Source organism: Balaenoptera acutorostrata, chromosome 19 (assembly GCF_949987535.1).
Source record: "Balaenoptera acutorostrata chromosome 19, mBalAcu1.1, whole genome shotgun sequence".
Lineage (NCBI taxonomy): Eukaryota > Metazoa > Chordata > Mammalia > Artiodactyla > Balaenopteridae > Balaenoptera > Balaenoptera acutorostrata.
This window is the reverse complement of record NC_080082.1, coordinates 57,457,503-57,482,252: the sequence shown is the minus strand read 5'-3', so window position 1 is coordinate 57,482,252 and position 24,750 is coordinate 57,457,503. Positions and strand designations below refer to the sequence as shown.

General features: G+C 51.7%; 1 protein-coding gene across 1 annotated transcript; it reads right to left on the bottom strand.

The window, feature by feature from the left end:
• Positions 1–5,627: 5,627 nt before the first annotated feature.
• On the bottom strand, positions 5,628–13,468 carry CALM3 (calmodulin 3). The gene is made up of 6 exons (XM_007168177.2): positions 13,203–13,468; positions 8,457–8,487; positions 6,601–6,744; positions 6,352–6,458; positions 5,934–6,069; positions 5,628–5,803 (listed from the first exon to the last, which is right to left on the bottom strand). Exons 1-6 carry the CDS (start codon positions 13,203–13,205, stop codon positions 5,775–5,777), a joined length of 450 nt encoding a protein of 149 aa, XP_007168239.1. The 5' UTR covers positions 13,206–13,468; the 3' UTR covers positions 5,628–5,774.
• Between the last annotated feature and the right edge of the window lie 11,282 nt (positions 13,469–24,750).

The following is a 24,750-nucleotide window of genomic DNA, read 5'->3' as shown; positions in this document are numbered from 1 at the left end:
TTATCAGTCCTATTTTTCGGATGTGGATTAAGGGGAGGAGAGGAGTAAGTGTAGAAGCTGGTTTTCTGCTGGCTTTTACCCACCAGGCCTAACATCTCAGGAATCTGCCCCCTCCTCTGCATCCCACTGTTTATCTTAGACCCCCACCAGCTCTGGCCTGGATGTCTACACTGTCTGCCAGGGCGTGGGTTTTCAAACAACTCCCTCGGCCCCTCCAGGATGATTCGGAAGCTCCTCTCCTGGCTGGTTCCTGACCCCTGACTGGCCGGGTAGCCTCTCCGCTGGCTGCCATGGTCCTGTCTGGAGGTCCTGTCTGAATGGTTCCTCCCCTGCCTGCCGAGCTCCAAGGAGTCCCACTGCCCGGAGGCCGACTCCCACGCTCTCTGCTTGGCCGCAGCAGACAACCGAGGTTTCCCCAAAGAGCCCGTGACCTTTGGGGCCTCCACCTCTTAGCTCACTGAGCTCACCCTTCCCGTGAGAGTGTTTCCCCTTCTGCATCCGTCAAAAGCTCCCTTGCCCTTCAAGTTCCTGCTTAGGCTATTCTTCCTCCTTGAAGACTTAATCACTCCTCTCAGGTGCTCTCAGCGCATCTGGGGTTCCACAATGGTCCTCACTGCAGCCTGTTGTGGCACAGACGTTTGTTCATTCATTCAGCAGGCTCTGATTGAGGGCTTACTGTATGTCAGGTTTTGTCCGTATGATGCTGGGGACATGGCAGGGACAGACAGCCTTGGCCCTGCTCTCCTGGAGCTCACGGTTCAGAGTGGGCAGGGCTGGATGTTGGGAAGGGTGGAGTCTTGGGGGACATCAGGGAGGGCTTCTTGGAGGAGGAGATGGCTGAGCCAGGACCTGAGGATTGGAAGAAAGTGAAGCAAGTAAAGAAGGGTGTTTCTGTTGTGCTCACAGTTCTGACTCTGGCCTCTGATGCCTCCTCTTTTTCGTCTCATTCATTCATTCAACACATATTCCCTTGAGCCTGCTCTGGACCCACGGCTGCTCTGTGCCTGCTGGGGAAATAGCAGTGACTGACACCGCCTTGGCCCTACCTCGCTCATAATTCAGTGGTGGTGAGAATTTAATAATCACAGAAATATGTATTACAATAAGCCACAAAAATACAAATTTACAAGCTGTGGAATGTACCGGGAACACAGTGAAAGGGAGGCGCCCGCTCTGGTCTGGCGTTGGGGTCAAGAAATGACACGCTGGGAACAGGTCTGTCTCCCTCAAGGAGACTTTATGCACTTTTAACTTCATTTCTTGATTCATTTCTGACTTTCGAGCACAGATGGAACTTAAGCATGCACACACATATACACCCTGGCCAGTCCCCAGGAGTTGCTGCTCTTGGGCCTTCTGTGGTCACTGCCCCACCTGCTGGCCACACTGGGAATGACACTTAGAAGTGGTTCCAGAGCCACTGCATTGGAGCTCCCCTCTGGGAGGTGAGGGGAACCTGGATTTCCCTCCTGTGGGCCCCAGTTGGGCACCTCCCGATGTGTCCCCCTGTGTAGTCACTTTCTCAGGACAGGTTTTGAGCTGGCCCAGAGGATCTGTGAGCCTGAGTTGGAAATGACTTCCACAGCAAGCATCAGCTGATGCTTGCCCCTCCCTGCCTGCCCATGTCATTAGCAGCGCAGAGTGCCATCTCTGTGTCTGTGATTAATAAAGAATGGGAAAGGGAAGTCATGACTTTTTAATAATGCAGGCCATATGGGAGTAAAAGTCAAAACACAGGGCCCAAGGGGGAAAATAAACGACGGGGCAGTAGAGAAGTGCAGGCAAAGCAATGCGGTGGTTGAAATCGTGGGCATTTGGGATGCGAATAATCTGGGGTTCAAGTCCCAGCTCACCCACTTCCAAGAAATGTGGTGCTAGAGGTTTTAGCTGCCCCCCTGACCCCCGCCTCCATTCCTTTCAGCTCTTTTTTTTTTTTTCTGGCCACACTTCGCAGCGCAGAACTTCCCAACCAGGGATTGAACCTGTGCGCCTGCAGTGGAGGTGCAGAGTCTTAACCACTGGACCACCAGGGAAGCCCCCTCCTGTCAGCTCTTGATGATAACTTATCTTGTACTCATATGCGCACTGGGGAGGATGCATGTCATAAATGCATACTAAATTTTATTAGGACTCAACCTGGCCTGGGTGAGAAGTAAATGAGACGATGTCTAAAAAGCGGCGCAATATTTTCTGATCCTCCTTTGAGAGACAATTACTATTCTCCATTTTGCAGACTGGTAAACTGAGGCTCAGAGAAGTGAAGTCACTGCTCCAAGGTTATCAGGTAGGAAGTGACAGAGGTGGGACCTGAGGCTTAGTGAGTATACAGACACTGCAGTGGTCACGCTGGGTTGGAGCCCAATTCTGTGAGTCACCAAAACCTATCTTCTTCACAGCTATAAGACCAGAATTTTCCACAGGTATCCTGGCTGCTAAGAAGGCAGCTCCCATCTCAGACTCCACTGTTGTGACCCCAGCCTCAGCCTAGCTTTCCCACTGGCTGTCTCTGGCCTACCTGAATTCATCTTAAAAAAAAAAAAAAAAAAGACCATTTACTCTAAAGCCAGGCAGCTGAGAGCATGGACTGCTCAGGTCACATCTGGTTCAGATTCCAGCTCTGTCACTTTCTGCTTAATCACCCTGGACTAGTTCCCTCACTTCTCTGGGCCTCAGTTTCCTAGTCTGCAAAATGGGGACTCACAGCACCCAGCCCAAATGGTTGCTTGAAGGATTCAACGAGATCACGGAGGCAGAGCTTAGAAGACAACCCGTGGAGTAGGAAGCACCCAACAGAGAGCAGCTCATGCCCCCTGGACATTCACTGTACCCCAGGCCCGGCTCCTGCAGGCTCACCAATCCTCGGCTGGCCCCGGTCAGTGGGTTTTTTTGGCCACATCACGTGGTATGCGGGATTTAGTTCCCTGACCAGGGATCGAACCCACGCCCCCTGCAGTGGAAGCATGGAGTCTGAACCACTGGACCGCCAGGGAAGTCCCAAGGTCAGTGTTATCACAGCCCCACTTTCCAGACAGGGGCAGAGAGCCGTCTACCCAAGGCCATGCACGCAGTTAAGTGCCCCGGACCCCGAGCTCTTACCCACAACACTCTACCATCTTTACTGCACCAATTTCGAGCCACAACCAGATGGCAGAAAAAGGGGGCAGAGAAACTGGGGCTTTGGAAAAAGGTGTCTCCTTTCTGACACAGGAAGGGCCCTGAGTTTGAACGCTGCCAGGCTTCTCCGTCCTCCCAGGGCCGGGTAAAGGTGATCAGAAGTCTTTTCACTCCACTGAGCATCTCTGCTCACCTCCTACCCAGCCCCTGGTCGAGCGTGAGCAGCTCGGATGTTAGATGATGTCTATCAACTGGTGTTTGGTAGTTGGGGGCGGGGCCTCCCCTCCTTTCTTTTTCATATCCCCACTTACCTCAGGAAAGCTGAGGAGCTTTCTATGGTTTGCAGTTGTTTGGGGCTTTTTCTTTCAGAGCTTAGTCGTGTGCCCTCTCCAGGAGCTGACTGAAGCTGTGAGCTCAGGACCACGCCTCTTTTCTCCCCACCGCGTGTTCGAACTGGGCACTTAGGCTGCCCGCTTGACACTGGTCACCTCTTGGCCGGAGCACCCTGTCGAGACTCTCCCCACAGCCTAGGCCCCCAGGGCCTGGCCCTGCCTTCTTGTTCTCTGGGATGATGCCCTTCCTTCCCGCCGCACAGCCAGGTGACCACTCACCTTTCAGCTTGATGCTGCCCGCCGCCCTCACCCCCCAAACTGGGACGTTCTTGTGATGCGATGGACCTGCCTCAGGCCTTCTCAGGCCTCATCTTGCAGTCACTCGCGTGACTGATACAGGCCCCCACTAAGGCGGGCTCGGTCTCTCTCGCACACGCGTGCAGGTCCCAAGATGTCCAATGGCGAGCACTCAGAGCTGACGGGCCGCGCTGCCAGCACAGAATCCTGCCCTCAGCCAGCGGGCAGTCTGGTTGGGATCTGAACTCTTGCTGTGCAGTGCTGAGGTCAAGTCTTTTGAGCGAGCATGGAGGACAGGCTCTTCCGGGGAAGGGCTTCAGGCCCGTGCAGGCAGCAGGCCCAGAAACCAAGACAAGAGTAGAAGAGCAGAGTCAGGTAGTCACTGTATTTTATTGGAAAACATTGATATATATTTTTCTTCACAGCTTGAACTGAACACAATATTGCCCGGTTTTAAAAAAAACAAACCACAACACTCTGAAAGCATCCACAGCCTCACGCTTACCTGCCCTTACCCTCAGCTCTCGGCTGGCTCTCCCACTATGCCCCATCCCTCCCCGTCCCTCCCCCCCCCACCCCCCGAGGTTGGGTGCCCCAGGGTGGGGATGAGGAGAGATTCTCAAAGCTGGGCAGGTCCCAGGAAAAGCCATTTAATCAACCTGGGGCTGGGGAGGGGGAGTGGAGGGCAGATGAAATGAACAGGGGAAAAAAAAAAAAATCCAGATGACCAAACTGCCCACATTGACTGAATTGTCCCAGAGGCGAAAATCAGAAGCAAGGTCACGGATCATGCTCTCCGCCGGGAGTGTGAGGGCAGGCAGGTGGGCGAGGGGAGAGGCGGGCACAGAGACAGCACAAAGGTCGGGGAGCCAGCCAAGTCACCACAGGGGAGCGGGAGGGGCCGGCGGAGCAGGAAGCGGAGCCGCCCGCGGCCGCTGGTCCTCCAGGGCAGCTGGCCGACGGGACTGTTTTACTGCAGGCGTGTTCTCCTCAGAGTGTGGTGGGGCACATGTCCCTCTCTCCACCCCTCAGCTAGCCCAGCATGGTGTTGGACAAAATTAAAGCTTTAAGGGGCATAAAGAAAAAAAAAAAGGCTAACCAGCATATTACAAAGCGGCCATCCCCACGTCCATTCCGACGAGGGGACCTCGATGCGGGTGGGCAGGGGCGTCACGAGGGAGCGGCGTGGGGTGTTAGCACCAGGTATTTACAGGACAGCTTGAGATCGCGTCAGCAGCACGGGCTGGACGACGTGCGGGAGGGCCCGGGGAGCAGCCCCACTCAGCCCCACCTCAGGAAGCCAATCAGATGGTTTCAGAAGAGCAGCCAATGGGATCTGGGCCTTGTCCACTCTCTCCGGCCCCTTCTATGAGCCGGCCTCCTCAAGTGGTAAAAGAATGCCGGCTTCCAAGCCTCCCTCGCCCCTTGACCCCCTCCTGGGCCACACCCCGTCAACACCACAACTCTGGAACCTCCCCCCACCCTCAGTCCTTCTGGAATGCCTCTCTCGGCACCCCTGCCCCAACAGGCTGCTGGGATGGCACAGGGAATCACAGGGCTGGTCGCATGCAACAGCGAAAGGCGTGCTCTCCTGCCCGGCCCTCCGGAGGGCCTCGGCCCCTCCCCAGCAGGTCCCGGGACAGGGCTGGCAGCCACCGGCACCCAAAATATAAGAGGACATGTGAAAAGAAACAAACCGAGACGGACGAGAGCCACCCGGGCTGGAGAAGGAGGGCAGGGGCCCCCCCTAAGGGGACCTGTGGGGCTCATCTTATGAATGCATCAGGCCTTGGAAGATGTGAATGGGAGGGGGAAGGGCAAAAGGAAGAGATGGCAGGGGCGTGGGAGGAGACTCGGGAGGAAGAGAAGGAGCAATCATGCAGCTTGGGACAAATCTTTTGTTGCTTTATCAGATTCTCAGTCAATCAATTGCTGTTTGCTAGAACCGGGATACGCAGGGGAGTGTTGAAGAGAGTGCGCGCGCGGGAAGAGAGATCGAGAGAACGGGCATCACCAGCTGCCCGGGGGCCTTCACTTTGCAGTCATCATCTGTACAAACTCTGTGGAGGGAAACAGACAGGGAGGAGGTCAGCCAGCGAGCGGGGCTCAGCCCCAAGCCGCGCCCCGCCCTGACCTGGGGGCTTGTTCCAGAAGCTCCTGCCGGCCCAGAGACGGGCCGGGTCGGCTCACCTTCGTAATTGACCTGGCCGTCTCCATCGATGTCAGCCTCTCTGATCATCTCATCCACTTCCTCATCGGTCAGCTTCTCACCCAGGTTCGTCATGACGTGGCGCAGCTCTGCAGCGCTGATGTAGCCATTGCCATCCTGGGTGTTGGGGGACAGACAAAAGCTTTGAGCTCGAGGCACTCGCCCGGCTCTTCCCTGGGGGCAGTGGGAGAGAGGCCACAGTGCAGGAACTGTCGAGTCACCCACACTCAGCAGGGGCAGGGGGGCTTCCTGAGGTGGCAGAGCAAGTTGGCAGCGGGGTTGGCACTGGGACCCGGGCCTCCTGGAAGTGCTGACTCCAGTTACACAGGGCGTCCTGGGATGCCACCTGTTCCGCTCTCTGCCGGAGTCCCAGAGCCACTCCGGGAAAGGCCTGCTCACCTTGTCAAAGACACGGAAGGCCTCTCGGATCTCCTCCTCGCTGTCTGTATCCTTCATCTTTCTGGCCATCATGGTCAGGAACTCCGGGAAGTCAATGGTCCCGTTCCCTGCAAGGTGGGGAAGGGAGCAGGGATGCTGTGGGCCTGGGCCCTGGGAGACGAGCCCGGCTCATCCATCACCGGAGGAAGGCTCCCCGCGGTCGTGAGGGTGGCCGGGAGTGGGGCTGCCCACCCGCTCCACGGGGCTCACCATCCGCGTCCACCTCGTTGATCATGTCCTGCAGCTCGGCTTCAGTGGGGTTCTGTCCCAGGGATCTCATCACTGTGCCCAGCTCCTTGGTGGTGATGGTGCCATCTCCATCCTTGTCAAAGAGGGAGAAGGCCTCCTTGAATTCTGGGAGAAGACAGACAATGAGTCAGAGGCCGAGGACACAGGGAAGTCCTGACCTTGGGAGACAGGCCAAAAGAGGCCCACCTAAAGAAACCAGAACAAGACTTCAATTCCAGCGCAAGCCTCTCGCCTCTGTACTCAGGGCTGGACCCTTCCTTCTTTCAGTCAACACTTACTGAGCACCTGGCCTGTGCCAGGTAAAGCGGCCTGTTCTGTCAACCTCAGTGGGGACAGAGGGGAAAATGGGTGACAGTGGCCTTAGATCTTTCTGCATTTCTCCTTGGTCCCTGGCTTCAGCCTCTCCCTCAAATGATGAAATGGACCAATGTCATGGAGGGGATGAGAGCCCAGGGAAGTCTCTATCTGAAGTATGCCAGCCAAGGTCAACTGGCTGGGAAAGGAAGGGAAGGAGAGGTGCAGGACGCCTTTGGTCGGCACGGCATCCCTCCTGACTGGTACCGCCACCCCAGTTCCCTGGTTTCCAGAGGAGCCGAGCGCAGTGTATGGTGGAGTATGGGGGTGGCCGGCAGCAGAGCACGGCTGACGGACGACGCGTGGGGTAGGCGGGGGGAGGGAAGGAGAGGGGACGGCTGCCAAGCCAGGAGGATGAGGTGCTGGTGGCACTGAGTGGGCAGGCCACAGCTGGAGACGCATCAGGAGCGGGGAGAGAAGCACGCGGCTCCTGCCCTCCCACTGGGCCCACTTCGGCACCTGGTGCTCCCTACCCCCAAACCCTCAGAGAACAGATGCCTGGCAGCCTATTCCCGCAGGGCGTGGGCTGGGGTGAGGTGGTGGACAGTTTGCTAATGGGGATGGGGGATGGGGGGTGGGGGCGGGGGGCACGGAAACCTGCTCAACACACAGTACTTCCTGCAGCTGTGACTTTCTGGGCTTTGGGGGACAGTGGGGCTACAAAAATGAATTAGATAGGATTCAAGGATTTCTTTTAGCTTACTGGGAGATATGTGATCATTCCTTTGTTCATTCATTTTAGTTATTTAGCCAACAAAAATTTACAGAGCACCTACTATGTTTTAGGCACCAAAGATACAGCAGGGATTGACACAAAGTTCCCAAATAAGGAACTCATCTAGTGACAGGAGATACAGCAGGTAAAGACATCAAAAAATAATTTCAGATAGAGAGAAAGGCTGTGAAGGAAACAGAGTGACCTGATGGAGAGTAAAGGAAAGTTGTCTATTTGAGAGGGGAGTCAGGGAAGTCCTTTCCAAGGTGACATTTGAGCCGAGACCCAAAGGATGAGAAGGAGCTGCCCGTCAGTGCAAACAGCTGGGGGAAGGCACTTCTGGCCCAGGAGAAAGCAAGTGCAAGCCTGTGCAAAGGCGAGTGCGGAGGTGGGAGTGTCGAGCCATCTCCTGGGCGGCTCCTCAAGTGGGCCAGGAGCTCTGCAGCCCCACAGTGAGGCCGGGAGCTCACCTTCTGAGCCTAAACGGCAGGAGTCGGGCTCACCCTGCAGCCACTGATTAAAAGACCCCGATGACCCACGGCCAGGAGAGGAACCAGCCCTGCCGTCTGGTGAGGGTCGGGCTCAGGACTGTGAGGTCTGGTGCTACTGGGGCAGTGGTGTGCTCTTATACACAATGAGTTTATCTGTCAGACGCTCCTCCTGGCCCCTCCGGGCCGGAGTAAGATTTGGCTGGGGATGCAGAGGACTTCCCGCGGCAGGGGGAGGGGAGGGAGGGAGGCAAGCTCACCTGCGATCTGCTCCTCAGTCAGCTGGTCAGCCTGGAAAAGCAGGAAGGAGAAAGTTAGGCACAGGCTGGCACATCTACCTTGCTCAGCCCGGCCCCCTCTGGTGAGGCTGGTTCCACACGGCATCCACGTACCTGGGCAAGGGAGGTCATGCCAGAGCCAGGGCCTGGGATAAAGTCTGGTGGTTCGGGAAGCTGGGGACTAAGGTGGGCTGGAAACCCAGGCCAGCCTGACGCAGGGCCTGATTACACCACCCAGACTCCAGGGTCTCCAATCCAACCCAGTGCTCTGGAGCCACGGAGGGCGGGAAGAAGCGCTGCCCCAGACCCAACCCAGCTGCACCAGCAGAGCACGGGAGCCCCAGGGGCTGAGTGAAGGGAGCAGTTGCCCTAGAGGCCTAATCAAGCATTTATAGAAGGCTCCAAACCATAACAGGCCAGTCCTTGGGTAGGGCAGAGGGAAGATGTCTGGGGCTCTTTGCTAGTTTCTATGTCACCGATTTGGAAGCACTAGGTCCGAGCACAGTGGACCCAACTGGCAACAATTCTCCTAACTGGCGGCTCTGAGGCGCTCCAAGTGCCTAACATTCGAATCCTGCTCAGACGGGGGGCAGCCCCCCACTCTCTTGGGCACGGGGCACCATTCCGCTGTTTCTTTTGGGCAGGAAGGGTGAGTGTCGGGGAGGGGACTGCAGCAGGCAGTGGTGGCAGAGGCTGGCGGACTAAAGTCAACTTCCCCCGCTGCGCTGCAGGTTTTTTTTGTTTTTTCTTTTCTTGTTTTTTTAATTAATTAATTTATTTATTTATTTATATTTATTTTTGGCTGCGTTGGGTCTTTGTTGCTGCACGCGGGCTTTCCCTAGTTTCAGCGAGTGCGGGCTACTCTTGGTTGCGGTGCTCTGGCTTCTCATTGCAGTGGCTTCTCTTGTGGAGCACGGGCTCTAGGAACGCGGGCTTCAGTAGTTGTGGCACATGGGCTCAGTAGTTGTGGCTCGCGGGCTCTAGAGCGCAGGCTCAGTAGTTGTGGCGCACGGGCTTAGTTGCTCCACGGCATGTGGGATCTTCCCGGACCAAGGCTCGAACCCGTGTCCCCTGCAGTGGCAGGCGGATTCTTAACCACTGAGCTACCAGGGAAGCCCTGCGCTGCAGTTTTAAACCCTCTCTGGCCCTGGCCACTCCGGTCGGTCGGTGGCAGGCAGCCCTTACTGCATGTGGGGCTTGGGGGCGGGGCAGAGCGGAAGCAAAGGCTAGCTTGTCCCGCACTGGTGTGCTGGGAACTAGCCAGGCATAGGGATCCTCTGGGGGAGCAGCCACGAGGGGGTCAAAATCCCAACATTTAACATCAAAAAAAGGAATTTTCCTTGTTTTTTGCGAATGCCGCCAAGAAGGCACCGCTCTCCCCAGACCCCCGTCCCCTTCATTTCCTTTCACAATTAGGGGAAAGGGGCTCCACGTCTACAGCAGGCTTCTAGCGTTGGCTCTGAGAGCCCCCTAACCGATGCATGCCATTGTGTGTATTTGCATTAATCTCCATAAAGGTTCCAGAGCTAGCAACAACCCCCCAACCCTGTCCCAAATATGAAGACCGATCACATTAGAACAGGTCTCAAACGTCCTTTTTCTTTTTTTCTTTCTTTTTTCTTTTTTTTTTTTTAAATCTAAGGGAGGAGAAACTTAGGCCAAGCCCCAAATAGTCAGAATGGGAGGGGAAATCAAAGTGATGCTGACAGAGGGGAGATGGCTAAGGGAGGGGGAAGCAGGAAGGTAGAGAAGGAAAAACACCACACATGCACATTCTGGAAAAGTCCAAAGTCTAAAGGGAAGGTTAGGAGGCCAAATGGAGCTACTTCTGCATCGCTTTCAAAAAAGACCCAGGGCTGCCGGGCTCCTGAATGCCAGCCTGGCAGCCCCAGGCCCACAAGCCCCTTGCTCCTCCGCTTCCCCTGGCTCCTACGGGTAAAGAAGCCCGAGCCGATCCCCTAGGTCCTGACACCCGAGGAAGCTGCTGGGGGAAAGTGAGAACAGAGGATGGGCTTCTGGTTACCAAGGCCAGGTGATGCCAGGGGAGGGGAAGAGGCAGAGGGGAGAGCAGCGTCTGGGGAGCAGGGCCGCCGTTCCCTCTGCTTTCATCCTCTTCCCCTGGCCTGGATGGAAAAGGCTAGTGCAATCGGGGACCTCCGCGCCCCTACCACACCCCCTTCGGGCAGCACTGGCAGGGCCTGGGGGCAAGGCGGTTGGCACAGGCTGCAGGATGGCCCAGAGTGGCTCTGAAGGCCGGTGTCTGCCGCTCCCCACCGCCAAGCTGCAAGGCGCAGAGGGGCACGGCCACACTCTTACAGGGTCGCTGCAAATAGGCGTGGCTCTGACTGTAGGGCCCATCGCACACTCTCTCCCTGTTAGGAGACCCTCTCCCCTGCCTGGGGAAGGAAAGGTCCCAGCTCCGAGCTAGAGATCTCAATGCATGGCTGCTGCCCAGGAAACTGATCACCACTGGGGAGCCCTTCTCAGGGCTTCTTCCCTTTCCAGAGCTGAAGATTTTCAGCTTTCATCAACAACTGTCTCCAAAATAACCCAGTTGGTCTCCTGCTTCCATGTCCCTCATCTTAGGCTCCAGCAAGGAGCTGGACAGGAAAAAAAAAATAATCCTGGGGTGGGGGAGGGAAGAGGGTATTATTTCTCTGCCTTGCCCCAGCCGCCAGCCAGTGCCAGAGAGCAGTGTTAGATGAGATCAGAAACCAAGGCCAGGGCCCCTCACCCGGGCCAAGGAGGAGCCACAGAGTTCAGGCCAAAGTCCAAGGCCAGTTAGCAGTGACCTGTCCCACCCATCCATACCTTGCTGATTACAAATGGAAAGAGAAACTAGTAGGGCCAAAGCTCGGGTCCTATTTGGGAGGCGGGGGGCCTCCTGGCACCTGCCAGTGATTCGGCGCCCGTTTAGCAAGGTTCTGCTGGGGGAAAATGGGGTAGAGGCGAGAGGAGCCATCAGGCCTGTGTCAGCAAGTATGAGATCTGATACACAGCAGCGGCGGCCTGTTCTCCCCAGCCTTGCCAGGGAGGATGGCCGCACACGGTTCCGAGGCTGAGCCTGGGGGGCTAGGGGTGTTGTGGGTAGCAGGGACCGGGAAAGAACTAGTCTGCTGGTTTTCTCTCAAAGCCCCAGCTGTGTGAATTAACAGAAGCACTCAGTGAGGGCCCCGAACAGAATAAGCGGCCCTCGGGCTGATGAAGGGGTCCTTCTGGAGGTCTTCTCTAGTCAAGCTCTGCAGTCCCCACCCCGAGGCCACAGGAACAGGCGTCCGATTGTCACCGACGCCACACTGCACTGCACTGTCATTTGGCACAAGTGAGGAGATGCAGAGCGGTGCGTGGAGCTGGAGACCATGAGAAAACCAGCATTCCTGTTTGGAAAGAGCAGCTCTCTTGGTCTGAAAGGGACAGTGACCGGGTGAGGTTGAAGGCTGAAAAAGCTGGCTCGTTTGATGCATCCCAAACTTTCACCTCCCACCCCCATTTCCTACGGCTTCAGTGCGCCATAGGGGCCCGAACAACTCCGCCCACCTGCTCCCACTGCCCCATGCCTTCTGCCCAGCTCCATTCTTTCTGGGAAGGGGACCCGAGAGCCACTCCCTCCGGCCTCTGCAGCCCACTCCCCATCCAGACTGAACAGTCTTTGTCCCAGCTTTGCCCTGGAAACTTCCAGGGAGCTACCCACATCCACCTCCAACCCGAGGTCCACCTCAGCTGCCATTCATTTTCTCCAACACGTCCCCAGATCTCCTTCCACCTCACCTCCCACCACCCAAGCCAAAGTCCTCTCCCACCCCTCACCTCGGAAAGCCACCTCCTCATGGACCCAAACGCAACACTCCGCACTTCCAAACCCAACCTCCCTTCCTGGTTCAATAGCCTTAACCCACCAGGAACCGCAAAACCTTCTCTGGCTGCCCCCCCACATCAACCACGAGGCCCCCTGTCCCCCCAGCACTGGCAAGCTCGCCATCCCCTTTTAACCACTTCCCCGACCCCAATCCTCTTCAGTCCCTGCAGGTTTCCGGAGCATCTCCTAACCTCGGCTGCCACCCACCCCAGGCTCTTCTTCCCCAAGCTTGCACCTCACCCTCCTCCTCCTTCCTCTGCACTGTCGGTCTTTGGAGAACCCCCTTCCCTCCCCTCAAGGGTCTGATCTGTAGAAGGGACCCCCCCGCCCCCCCAGGAGCACTCCCCCCGTCCAGGCCCAGCTACCCACGGCCCCCTCTCGGGGAGCTCCCCAGCAGCCCGGCTTCCCTCCGATCCCCCTTCCCTGCATCCTCTCAGGACCCAAAGCCTTTATCAGGGCACACATCACCCCCTTCCCTAGCCAATGTTTCTTACCTCGCCCCCCTGGAATCCAAACACCTCACCTTAGCGACCAAACGCCCCATCCTGGGTCCAAGAGCCCTTCCCCTCTGAAGGTCCAGATGCTCCATCCTGGGTTCAAATACCCCCTTGGAGGGCTCAGGTGCCCGTTCTGGGGGCTAGAGAACCCATCTGGTGCTAAAAGTCGCTTTTGGAAGCCCCTAACCCCCTTTTGGGATCCAAACGTCCCGCTCTGGGTTCGAATGCCCTCGAAAGGGGGGCAGAGAGGGGTCCAGAGGCGCTCTCCGGGGCCCAAACGCCCCCCATTCTGGGTCCACTCGCGCTCTCGGAGGTCCTGCCCCGCCGTGCCCGCCTCAGAGCCCCCAGCCTCGGCGGCCCTACAGCCTCACTCACCATGGCGAGGCCCGGGGTGTCCGGAGCGCGGCGATCAAGGTTCCTCCGGCGGCGGCAGCAGCTGCAGCAGCTTGAGCTCCGCCGCGCGTCCGCGTCTCTACACTCACTGCCCGCAGCGCGCGCCGCCGCCGCCGCCGCCGCCGCCGCCGCCCGCCCCAACGGTCCCTCAACGGCCGCCGCGCGCGCCCCGCCTCACCCGGCCCCGGCCCGCCCGGTCCGCGCGCCGCCGCACTGCGGCTCTCACGGATCCCTCCGCGCCTCTCCCCGCACTGCCGGGCCCGCGGATCTCTCGCTCCCACCCCGTCCGGGGCTGGGTTTGTGGCCCGCCGCGCGCGCGCGCACCCGCCGCGGGACTACTTTCCGTCGCCGCGCGCCCCGCCCCCTGTTCCCACTCTACTTTTCTCCTCGGCGGAGGGGCACTTCTCGGCGGCGCGTGACGCGTTCCTGTGTGAGCCGCGCCGCTATTGGGCCCGGGCGACGGCGGAAATGAGAGCGCGGTGCCGATTGGTCCGGCCTTCCCTGCAATGCGTCAAACTGGGGCGAGCCACTGCGTGGTTGGTGGTGGTGGGCAGCCTGAAATGTGTGGCTGTGTGAGCTGTGAGGCGTAATGAGGCGAAGGGGAAAATTGTGTGACTGTTAGAGAAGCAAATACATTATCTTCGTGGTCAGGGAGTGGTAAAGGGGTGGCGGAAGATGCAGAAGCACTTTCTCGGCTCTCCCCTCTAACGGATGGAAGATGGTGCAATCCAAAATGCTGGCCTGGAAGCCCCGCCCCCAACTGGGCCCTAAGATGTGGCGGGGTCTTCAAGGTTCCTTTCTTCTCCTAAAGGTACTGCCCGTTGGGACAGGTGCGTGCACCCTGAGACACCCTCCACAGGTGTCCGGAACCCCTATCCCCGCTTCACTCCTGATTGGCTCAGGGTCTGTGAAAGTGGGGCCGTCGCAGGACAGCCTCTGGGAACAGGGCGTTAATTCAGTCATGCATTAAAAAAGACTGAATTGGGTGCCTGGTGTAATGTAGGAACCCGTGATTGGCTGGGCTGGGGAGACCAAACTTCCCAACCATTGTCCTGTTGTCTTGCAGACCACTTGACTCTTGCACTCCTTGTTCTAAGGTTCCAGCCATAAGAGGAAAAAGAGTGCGAAGGTTAGCTGAGACTGTTTACTGGAGCTCAGAAACGCTCCCCTTCTCTTGTTTAGAATGGGAGCTGCCATTCGATTACATGTCCCGTACCCGTCTCGGTGATTGGCTGAGGAATGGCGAGTGAGCCAATCATTATGTCCCACCTGGAACAGGATGTAGGCTAATGAGAGTCCTTCCCTGGGTTTTTGGATCTAGAGTTTGGGGACAGGAAGCCTTTTCCTTTCGCATGGTGAGGCTGTGAAGAAATAGGCTGGCACTGTCTGTGGCCATTTTCCCACCCTGGAGGGGAGAATTAAAGTGATACCAGGGAGAAGCAAAGAAGAGATGGAGTGAGAGAGTCCTGTTGCCATTCACTTCCCTGGTTCCAGTACTCTTGAGGCCAGCTGCACAACCATCATGCCAGGATTTTGAATTATATGAGCTATTAAAATTTCTCATTTATCCCAAACTGGTTTGAGTTGAATTTCTGTCACTTGCATCCAAAGATTTTCTGATGGATGTGAGCTGGGCTAAACTCTGTGTTGGTCATCAGCATTGGCCCTGAAACAGAGAAGGCCAAGGACCCAGTCAACATTTGCTGAACAAATAAGCAAAATGAAGTCAGGCTCATGCTCTCTCCCCCTTTCTCTCTCCTCCCTGTCTCTGAGTCTTGATTTCTGCCAGGCAGACCTTAACTTCTGAATTACTTAGGCCTATGAAATAATACATATACTACTATTAACATGTTTGAGCACTTACTCTGTTCCATGCACCATTCCACTCGCTTTGCATCCATTAGTTTATTTAGTTCCTACAATATCCCTATGGGTTTGTTACTTCCATTTTCCATCTGATGAAACTGCTTTATTGCCACTGGAATTAGATGAGACAAGAGAGGTATGAAAGCTTGACCAAAAACAGAGAAGTGAAGTAGCTTGCCCATGGTCACACAGTAGAAGGTAGAGTCAGGATTTGATCCCCAGCAGTTTGCCTGAAAACCCCACACTCTTAAACACCATTACACTACCAGTGGGAGAGATCATATTTGTCTTCTATTATCCATTTTCCCTGTCTTCCAGCATAATAGAAGTTTAGCTGGGCACATTGCCATCCTGAATAAAAACTACATTTCTCAACCTTCCTTGCAGTTATGAGTGGTCATTTGAATTCTGGCCAAAAAGGATAGTGATATATGAAACTTCTGGGTATACCGTTAAAGGGGAGGACATGCCCTCCTTCTTCTCTTGCCTGCTAGTAGGGCAGCCCTTGTAGGCATTAGATGAGAGACCAATGGGGACCATACTCACCTGGGACCTTGATGATTGCCTGGAGCAGAGCCCACCCTTCCATCCCCAGTGCCAAACTTTTATTCGAGAGAGAAATAAATTTCTGTATTGCTTAAGCCACTGTTATTTTGGATCACTTTGTTATAACAGCCAAACATATACATGCCTCCTTTTTGGTTACTGCCCTTGCTTTGGTGGAAGCTCTTATGCCTACATTAGTGAGGGGTCATGTGGTTCAGGCGTAAACCAATCAGCATGTCCTACTTCCATACCTCTGAGTGGTTCAGAGCTAATTGTATGACTCTTTATTTTTTTCCAGGCGTGACATAATTTACATTCAATAAAATGCCACAGATCTTAAAGTGTTCAGTTCAATGAGTTTTGATCATTGTGTACGCCATGTAACCACCACCCAAGACAAGCTGTAGAACATTTCCATCATCCCAGAAGTTAGCTCCCTTGTGGCTCTTTCCAGTCAATTCCTGTCCCCCTCAAGCAACCATTGTTCTGGCTTCTGTCATTATAGATTAATTTTGCCTGTTCTAGAGTTTTGTAGAAATGGAATCATATAGCATGCATTTTTCTGGTCTTGGCTTCCTTTGCTCAATGTAATATTTTTTTTTTTTTTTTTTTTTATAAATTTATTTATTTTATTTATATATTTTTGGCTGTATTGGGTCTCCGTTGCTGCGCGCGGGCTTTTTCTAGTTGTGGCGAGAGGGGGCTACTCTTCGTTGCGGTGCGCAGGCTTCTCATTGCGGTGGCTTCTCTCGTTGTGGAGCACGGGCTCTAGGCACACGAGCTTCAGTAGTTGTGGCATGCGGGCTTAGTAGTTGTGGCTCGTGGGCTCTAGAGCGCAGTCTCAGGAGTTGTGGCACACGGGCTTAGTTGCTCCGCGGCATGTGGGATCTTCCCGGACCAGGGCTTGAACCCGTGTCCCCTGCATTGGCAGGCGGATTCTTAACCACTGCGCCACCAGGGAAGCCCTCAATGTAATATTTTTGAGCAAAAGTTGCATGGAGCATACTTACACTAAAATGTATTTTTTGTTGTTGGTCTGGAAGTTCAAGTTCAACTGGAGTCCTGTATTTCTAATTGCTAACTCTGATGATCCTAATCGCAAAGCACCTTCTTTCCATGGTTGGGAAATGATCTTAGTGACCTTACAGGGGACCACCTGAACTTCCAGGCCTCAGGTTGTCCTATGCTACAGCCAGGCAAGAATCTTGATAGTGGCTTCAAATCTTCTGAGCTTTAGGAATGATCAATAAACCAAGGCTCAACCCCATTATCATCAACATCCCAGTTGACATCCATCAGCTGGACAAACACCAAGTCCAATAACACTATCTGTTGCTGGATCCACGCCACGATCTGGTGACCCTGTTATTTCTCTGACCTCACCTCCCTACACTCTTCTCTCACTCTCTTGGTTCCAGCCACACTGGCCTCTTTGCTGTTCTTTGAACACATTTAGCTGACTCCTACCTCAGAGCCTTTGTATTATTTCCTCTTCTTCAAATGCTCTCCCCATGATAGTTATGTGGTTTGTCTCCTCCTTTGCTTTGTTCAAATGACACGTCCTCAATGATGGCCTACCTTGACCATCCCATTTAAAATTGTAAACCAACACTCCCAATTGCCTTTACCTGGCCTTATTTTTTTCATAGGTGGGACCACTTTCTCAAATATGATATACTTTTCTTATTTATTCTATTTAGAGTTTGATTCTCCCACTGAAATGTAAGTTCCATGAGGTCTGATCTTTCCATTTTGTTCGCTGTTGTATCTTCAGTGCCAAAAGCAGAGCCAGGAATATAATAGGTGCTCAATAAATATTTTTTAAAAATAACTAGATAAACATGGGGAGATGGAAATTCTCCTACAGTGTTGGTGGGAGAATATATTGATACAAAGACTCTAGTGAGTGTCCCATTTAGGGTAGGCTAGGTTATAGTACAGTAACAGCTGCAAAAATCTCAGTTAACACAGTTAAAATTTCTTTCTCACTCACATAAAATCCACCAAGGGTCTTGGCCTCTCTGCAGGACAGATGTCCTCCATGTGGTGACTTGGTGTCCCAGGCTCTTTTATCTCTCCTGAAGGTCTCTGTGTTGCCACAGCAGGGGAAGACAGATTGGAGAATGTCCCAGGGAGTTTTCATTGTCTTAGTAGGAGTGACATCTGTCACTTCAGCTCACATTTCATTGTCCAGAACCAGCCACACGGTCCCATGTCACTGCTAAGGGATGGAGAAGTGTATTTTCTCCTGTGCCCCAGAAGAGGAAACAGGAAACAGAATTTGGTGACCATACCGTGGTCTTGGTCACGGAGAGACATTTGACCATATCTGTTAAGTTGAACATGTACCTTTGCTAAAATCTAGCAGTTCTACTCTTAACTATATCCTTGATAAGTGGCTTTCAAATTATTTCGAATGAGCTTCACAGCAAGAACCACATTTTACATCATAACCCAGCCATATTTCATATATATATTTTTTTTCAGAAAATATATATTTAGTCTGAAACAAAAATTTCAGAAGCAGAACTTAGTCTTACTATAGGCAAGGCACTCTGATGTTTTCTTTCCTATTCCATTTCATGTTTCAGAAATGATGCTCATTGTGACCTACTGATTCCACCAGCCTCATCGTGTGTGTGTGTGTGTGCGTGCATGCGTGTGTGTGTGTGTGTGTGTGTGTGTGTGTGTGTTTTAGCACTTCCTTACTTTCTGGCTACTACTTTATAGGATGTTCCAGACTCATCTTGTATATTTCTTGCTCCAATCCTACAATCAGCCATTTCTCTAAGGAGCCCTGGCTCCTTTTATTGGAGAATGAGGTTAGAAACTAAGATCTGGGCTCTGAGTGTCCTTGTTGCTATTGATGATTGCTTTTCTTAACTCTACCTCTTTGCATTTTTATAGTGATTGCTCCAAGTATCCTTATATTGGTCACCTATCTGTGATTTTTTACCTCATTAAGTTTTCTTTTAAAAAATTATCTTACATAATAGTCTGGAGGCAGGGTCAGATCAGGACTGGTTCAGTGGCTCAATGATGCAACCAAGGACCCAGACTTTTTTTCTCCTTCTGCTCTGGTATCTTCAATATTTTCTGTCTTTAAGCTCATTGCTTTATGGTGGCAAGGTGGCTGCCACAGCTCCAGATGTTACTTCCCAAGCCAGTAACAGAAATCAAGATGGAATGGAATAAGTTTCTTTTATTTTCCTTTATCAGAGAGAATAAACCTTTTCTCAAAACCCCTTCAAATTCTATTGGCACAAAATGAGTCACATGATCACTCCTAAATCAATCACTAGCAAACAGGAACAAGGTTTAGACCAAACAAGGTTCACCTTTTGGGGCAAGGCACACCTTCTCTGAGCACATTGTTACCTGGTACCTGGACAAAACTGGGGTCAGGTTAGCAAGAAGGGTGGGTGGTGGGAAAAAGTTCCACCACATAAAAATGTCTTGGATTTTTCTTGGGAAATTCCTGGAAAAAAATAGGAAAGTTAAGTTGTCTATGACATGGGGAAACATTCTTAATCCCCTTCTTTACTCATTTCTATTTTGTCTCCAAACCTTTTCTCCCAAAGCAGTTTCCTCAAACTCACTTTCTTCCTCCAAAAATCATCTCCTGCAGGTGATTCAGCCCCAGTATTACTACATGAGGTCATCCAGGCCTGGTGAGTTGGCCCTGCCATCATCCACATGTGGCTTCCACGAACGTACCTAAGGAGCTGCTACAGTTGCTGCCGCGTCCCAATTAGCAGGAAGGTAAAAAACAGGCAAAGAAGGGCATTTCGTGTTGTCACTGAGAAGATACAGTAGTTAGGGTAAGTAATCTGAGATGCTGTAACAAATAAGCTCCCAAGTCTCAGTGGCTTAACACAATAAAACTGTATATATCTCACTCACACAATGTCTAATGTGGGAGTTCCTTTTAGGCAGATGGTCTTCAGAGACCCAGTTTTCCTTTTCTTTTATGGTTCTGTTATCCACGACATACTCAAAATTCTCTTCTGGATCCTCTGTCCAGCCAGAACTTGGAGAAAGAGAGAACACAGAGGATCATGTGGTGACTTGTCCTGGATGTAGCTCATGTATTTTGATTGCATTTCATTGGCCAGAACCCAGCCCCAGGCCAGACATAACTGCAAGAGAGACTGGGAAACCTATATGGCTGTTTGCCCAAGAAGAGGAAACAGGATTTGGTGGACACTGGCTATTCTTTGCCACAGGAGATGACCCACACTTTGCAAATATCACTTCTGCTCACATCCCATTGACCTAAATACTGTTCATGGCCACTTCTAGCTATAAGGGAGGCTGATATTGTGTAACTGATATTTTATGGATTTTTAAAACTATAATTGTCTTAACTTACTTTAAGGATTAATTTGGGGAAGAATTGGCACGTCCTCATTTAAATTTTCTTCATTTGATTCCTACTAACTTGGGGCAGGATTATTTCTAGATATTTTAAAGTTTTTGTTGACAATCTGAATGGGATCCAATTTTCCACAAGTTTCTAGCAGCCTGGTGTGTATTGACGTTATGACTTTTTATAAGTGATCTTGAATCCAGCCTCCTATTGAAGTTCGTTCTAATATTATATCAGCTTGTTCTCTAGGATTATTTCTAGGTAAATACAGATTCACTTTTTGCTCAGGGTCATTGCTACTCAAGATATCATTCTTTGTGCCATTACGAGGCAGCATTTGTTAAAGGGTGCTGTTTTTGTCTCCAGGATTTTCTTCCAAGCCATTGTCACCCATGCACAAGGTTAGATGTATGCAGAGAGCCAATGACATCTGTACGTGGACTGCTGCCTGGCTGACATTTGTTGAAGAGGAAGCCTGCATTCAGACACATTAAAATGAGCAACCGAGAATTGATTAAATATGGCATTATTATCCATCCATACGTTTATGTAAATATTTTCTGAATCATCTGAGAATAAGTTGCAGACTTCATGCCACATTATCTCCAAATGCTCAAATGTGAATTTCCTAAGAACAAAGACATTTGCCTCTGAAATTACAGTTACAATGATCAAAATCAGGAAATTCAGCAATGATACAATTATCTAATCTATGAAGCTTTATCAAAGTTTGTCAATTGTTCCAATTATGACCTTTATAGCAAAAAAAAAAAAAAGTTTTTTTTTTCCTTTACTTTACCCAGCCAGGATGACATATTCCATTAACTATCATACTGCTTTAGTTTGGAACAGTTCCTCAGTCTTTCTTTGTGTTTTATGCCATTGACAGTTTTGAAATTTCATGTCAGTTATTTTGTAGAATGTCTATTTGAGTTGGTCTGATGTTTTTTCACGACCAGATTCAGGTTATATAGTTTTTAAAAAGAAAGACTGTCATAGAAGTCATTCTGTGTCCTCAGTGCATCTTATCTGGAGGCAGACGATGCATTTTGTCCCATTACTGGCAATGGTGATGTTTCTAGCTGTGAAGTTACTCTTTTTCCTTTTGTAATCAATAAGTAACCTGCAGGGAGATACTCCAACGCTGCGTAAATATCAGTGCTCATCGGACCTTCCCCTGCTTGCTTTAGATTACTTAATTTTTTCCACAGATTGCTACCCAAGAACCATCCAGTCTTGGACTTCCCTGGTGATGCAGTGGTTAAGAATCCGCCTGCCAATTCAGGGGACACGGGTTCGAGACCTGGTCTGGGAAGATCCCACATGCCGAGGGGCAACTGAGCCCGTGCACCACAACTACTGAGCCTGCACTCTAGAGCCTGCAAGCCACAACTACTGAGCCTGCGTGCCACAACTACTGAAGCCCGTGCGCCTAGAGCCCATGCTCCATAACAAGAGAAGGCACCACAATGAGAAGCCCACGCACGGCAGTGAAGAGTAGTCCCTGCTCGCCACAACTAGAGAAAACCTGCGCGCAGCAGCGAAGACCCAACGTAGCCAAAAAAAAAGAGCCATCCAGTCTAAACGATGGGGTCCCCAAATGATGTACAAAACTCTTCAAAAGCAGGGCTATAATTAGTGCTTTTCTGTCTTTATATAAATTGTAAACCCTCATCATATCTTTTTTCACCCCAGAAGTGTAGGACAGCCTAATCTCAATCCCTTCATTAACCCTCTCCCAGTACAGGAATGGCGAGGACCATATTCAGCAAAAGTGCTCCCAGGGGTCTTCATTCATGTCTGTGACCATTAAACGGCAGTGCGTGGGACCATTTGCACAGATTTCTGCCACCCTCTTTTCTTCCCTGGCAAAAGTGTCACAGACATTAAATTTCTGGAGGGGATGACTTTGTACTCTGGAAGCTCATTGCATGTTTCACCTTGGGGCATCTGTCGTTGCGGGTTAAACTGATGTAGTTTATTCCATTCATACGGCGTACATCCCAGCTTGTGCGCAGTTCTGATGGGGATAGGGACTGTGAACCTGGATGACCCAGTTGCAGCAGCTTGTGCCCCTACAGGGGCAGGGAGCAGCTGTGGCACCGATGGAAATAGATGTTGGCCACGATGGGCCTGAAGCACCTGCCAGCAACACCAATACTGCATCTTGCCCCAGATCCTGCTCTGATCCCTACACCTTGCACCTCAGTCTTCCTTGGACCCCCCCACTGGATATTCTTTTGATTAGGAAGTTAGGAAAGTGAGGTTGCAATGGACCAGAGATACACAGATAGTGGCAAAGCTGGGGTTTGGACACTGGCCTGCCTGGCCGCAAAGGCTGGGATCTTGACCTTGGTGTTTCCAGAATTACCCACTGAGTTATCTGGAGGTCTTTGGTAAGCCATTCAATAACAGGCAGGTCCAGCCCATGGATCCTTAAATATCCCCGCAAAGAGATACCTTCTCCCCAAACGACACCTTTTGTCCTCAAAACAAGTCTTGGATTCTTAGGGTTCCAAGGCCAAGGCTAGGCAGGGTCTTCAGCCTCCCATCTTCCCCCAGTAAAACACCCCCTCCTCCCAGAGAGTGGGCAAGGTGAGGTCAAGTGGGAGATTTCCCTCTACCTTATGCTGCCTTCTGGAGTGTGGCAGATTTTATCTTCTGGAGATGGCCACAAAAATGTCTCACATCCCACATGCTCTTCTAGAACCTTGCCATTCCTGCATCAAGAGTGGAGTCTGTGTCTCCTTCCCTGGAATCCGAGCGGGCCTTGACCAATAAAGTGGAAGTGATGTTACGTAATTCCAAAGCTAGCTTGTAAAAATGCTACACACTTCTGAGTTGTTCTCTTGGGATGCTTGCTCTTGGAATCCAGCTGCCATACTGTAAGGAAGCTCAAGCAGCCAGAGGAAGGAACCATGTGGAGAGGAAATGAGGCCTCAAGCCCTCAGTTCCAGCTGAGCTCCCAGAAGACAGCTCACATGAGTGTGGCATTTTGAAAGCGGATTCTGATGCTCTCCAGGTGATACCATGTGGAGCAGAGTACTGTCACTGCCTTCTCCAAATTGCAGGTTTGTGAGCAAAATAAATAATTGTTGTTTTAAGCCACCAGGTTTTGGGGGTGATTTGTTATACAACAATAGATAACCGAGACAAAAAAACTAAGCAACTACCAGTTGTCTCTCAGTCTCCACAGGGGATTGGTTCCAGGAACCCGCCCCCACCCCCAGCCACTGCCATGGGTACCAAAATCCTGAGATGCTCAAGTCCCTCACATAACATGGCATAGTACATGCATATAACGTACGCACATCCTTGTGTGTACTTTAAACCATCTTTAGATTACTCATAATACCTAATACAGTGTATTTGCTACGTAAATAGTTGCTGGAGCATAACAAATTCAAGTTTTGCTTTTTGGAAATTTCTGGAATTTTTTTCAAATATTTGTGATCCGAGGTTAGTTGACTCTGTGGATGGGGAACCCCTGGATACAGAAAGACTATAATCAGAAAATGTCACAGTTGTCACCTAGGTCCAGAAAGCACTTTTTGCTCTGAGTCAGGGCCACACTCAAATCCAAATCCTGTCTCTCTTCCTAAATAGTGTAGTCCAGAAGAGCAGAACCCTTGGAGCCAGGCAGACATGCGTTCATAATCCTGATTCCAATACTTCCCAGGTGTGTAACCTTGGGCAATTTAATGGGCCTCTCTGAACCACAGTCTCCTCTTCTATGAAATAGGCACAATAATTTTTCTCCCTAAATCTATCAGGAGGATTTAGTGAGATTATGTATCTCAAGTGCTTAGCGAAGAACATAGCACATAACAAGTGCTCAATAACTGTTAGCCACGATTTACCAGGACAATTATATGGTTGGATGTTGAAAGCCCCTTGCTGGATAATCTCTCTTGAAGGTAGATTGGGAGCCTTCTGGATCCCACCACACTTCCTCTGTGCTGAATTTCTCTGCCTAGAGTCAGAGAGACCTGGGTTTAAATAACTCATGGCTCCTCCAGTTTCTGGCTGTGTGACCTTGGTCAAGAGACTTAACCTCTCTGTTTTTGGAGTCCTCATCTGCAGAAAGCGGGAGGGTCATATTTCCTCCTTAAGGGGTTGCAATGAGGTTGGATAGTGTGGAAGGCATAACACAATGCCTGGCATACAGTAGGTGTCCATAGCGTGTGCTGAGAGAGGGAGAGGCTATTCCTCCATCCTCTGCAGAATCTGCAGGGATCTCTGTCCTCGCTCTGTCCTCCATCGCGAGCCTGACCAGGGGGCTGGTGGTGGTGAGCGCTCCAAAGAGGAAGCGAGGAGACGGGGGGGGGGTCTCCTAGCAGGGCCAGACCTGTTGTTCTCTCATTTCCCACCAGCGGGCGCTCTGGTGAAGTTAGGATTGCAACTCACCGCCATCGCGGTGACCATAGCTACCGCCATTTGTGCACATAGGGGCTGAGCGCTTTAGTTCACTTAAATGAGTCAGGATTCTCAATGTCTTCCCTAAAAGTAAGAAATCTAGCAGAGTCACAGGCTTTTATTTCCATTATGTTTGTGGGAGAAAAGTGCCAACGATCCTCTTCAGATTGAGAGAGAGAGAAAACCGACATTTATTCCTTTTAACAATAGAGATGATGTTATCACTATGGCAACAAATGATCAAGGAAGGCAACCAATCAGAATTGCAGATTTCTCTCGGAGGTTATTTTTCTCAAGATATGGCAACAATTTCAAGGAGACTCTCAAAGACTC

Bases quoted from the DNA above. Each gene is read 5' to 3' on its own strand.
- CALM3 (XM_007168177.2), bottom strand. The intron at 6,745-8,456 runs GTGAGCTTGCCT...GTCTTCTCCCAG, and splicing joins GACTGAGGAGCAGATCGCAG to AATTCAAGGAGGCCTTCTCC. The intron at 6,459-6,600 runs GTGAGCCCCGTG...CCCACCTTGCAG, and splicing joins CAACGAGGTGGACGCGGATG to GGAACGGGACCATTGACTTC.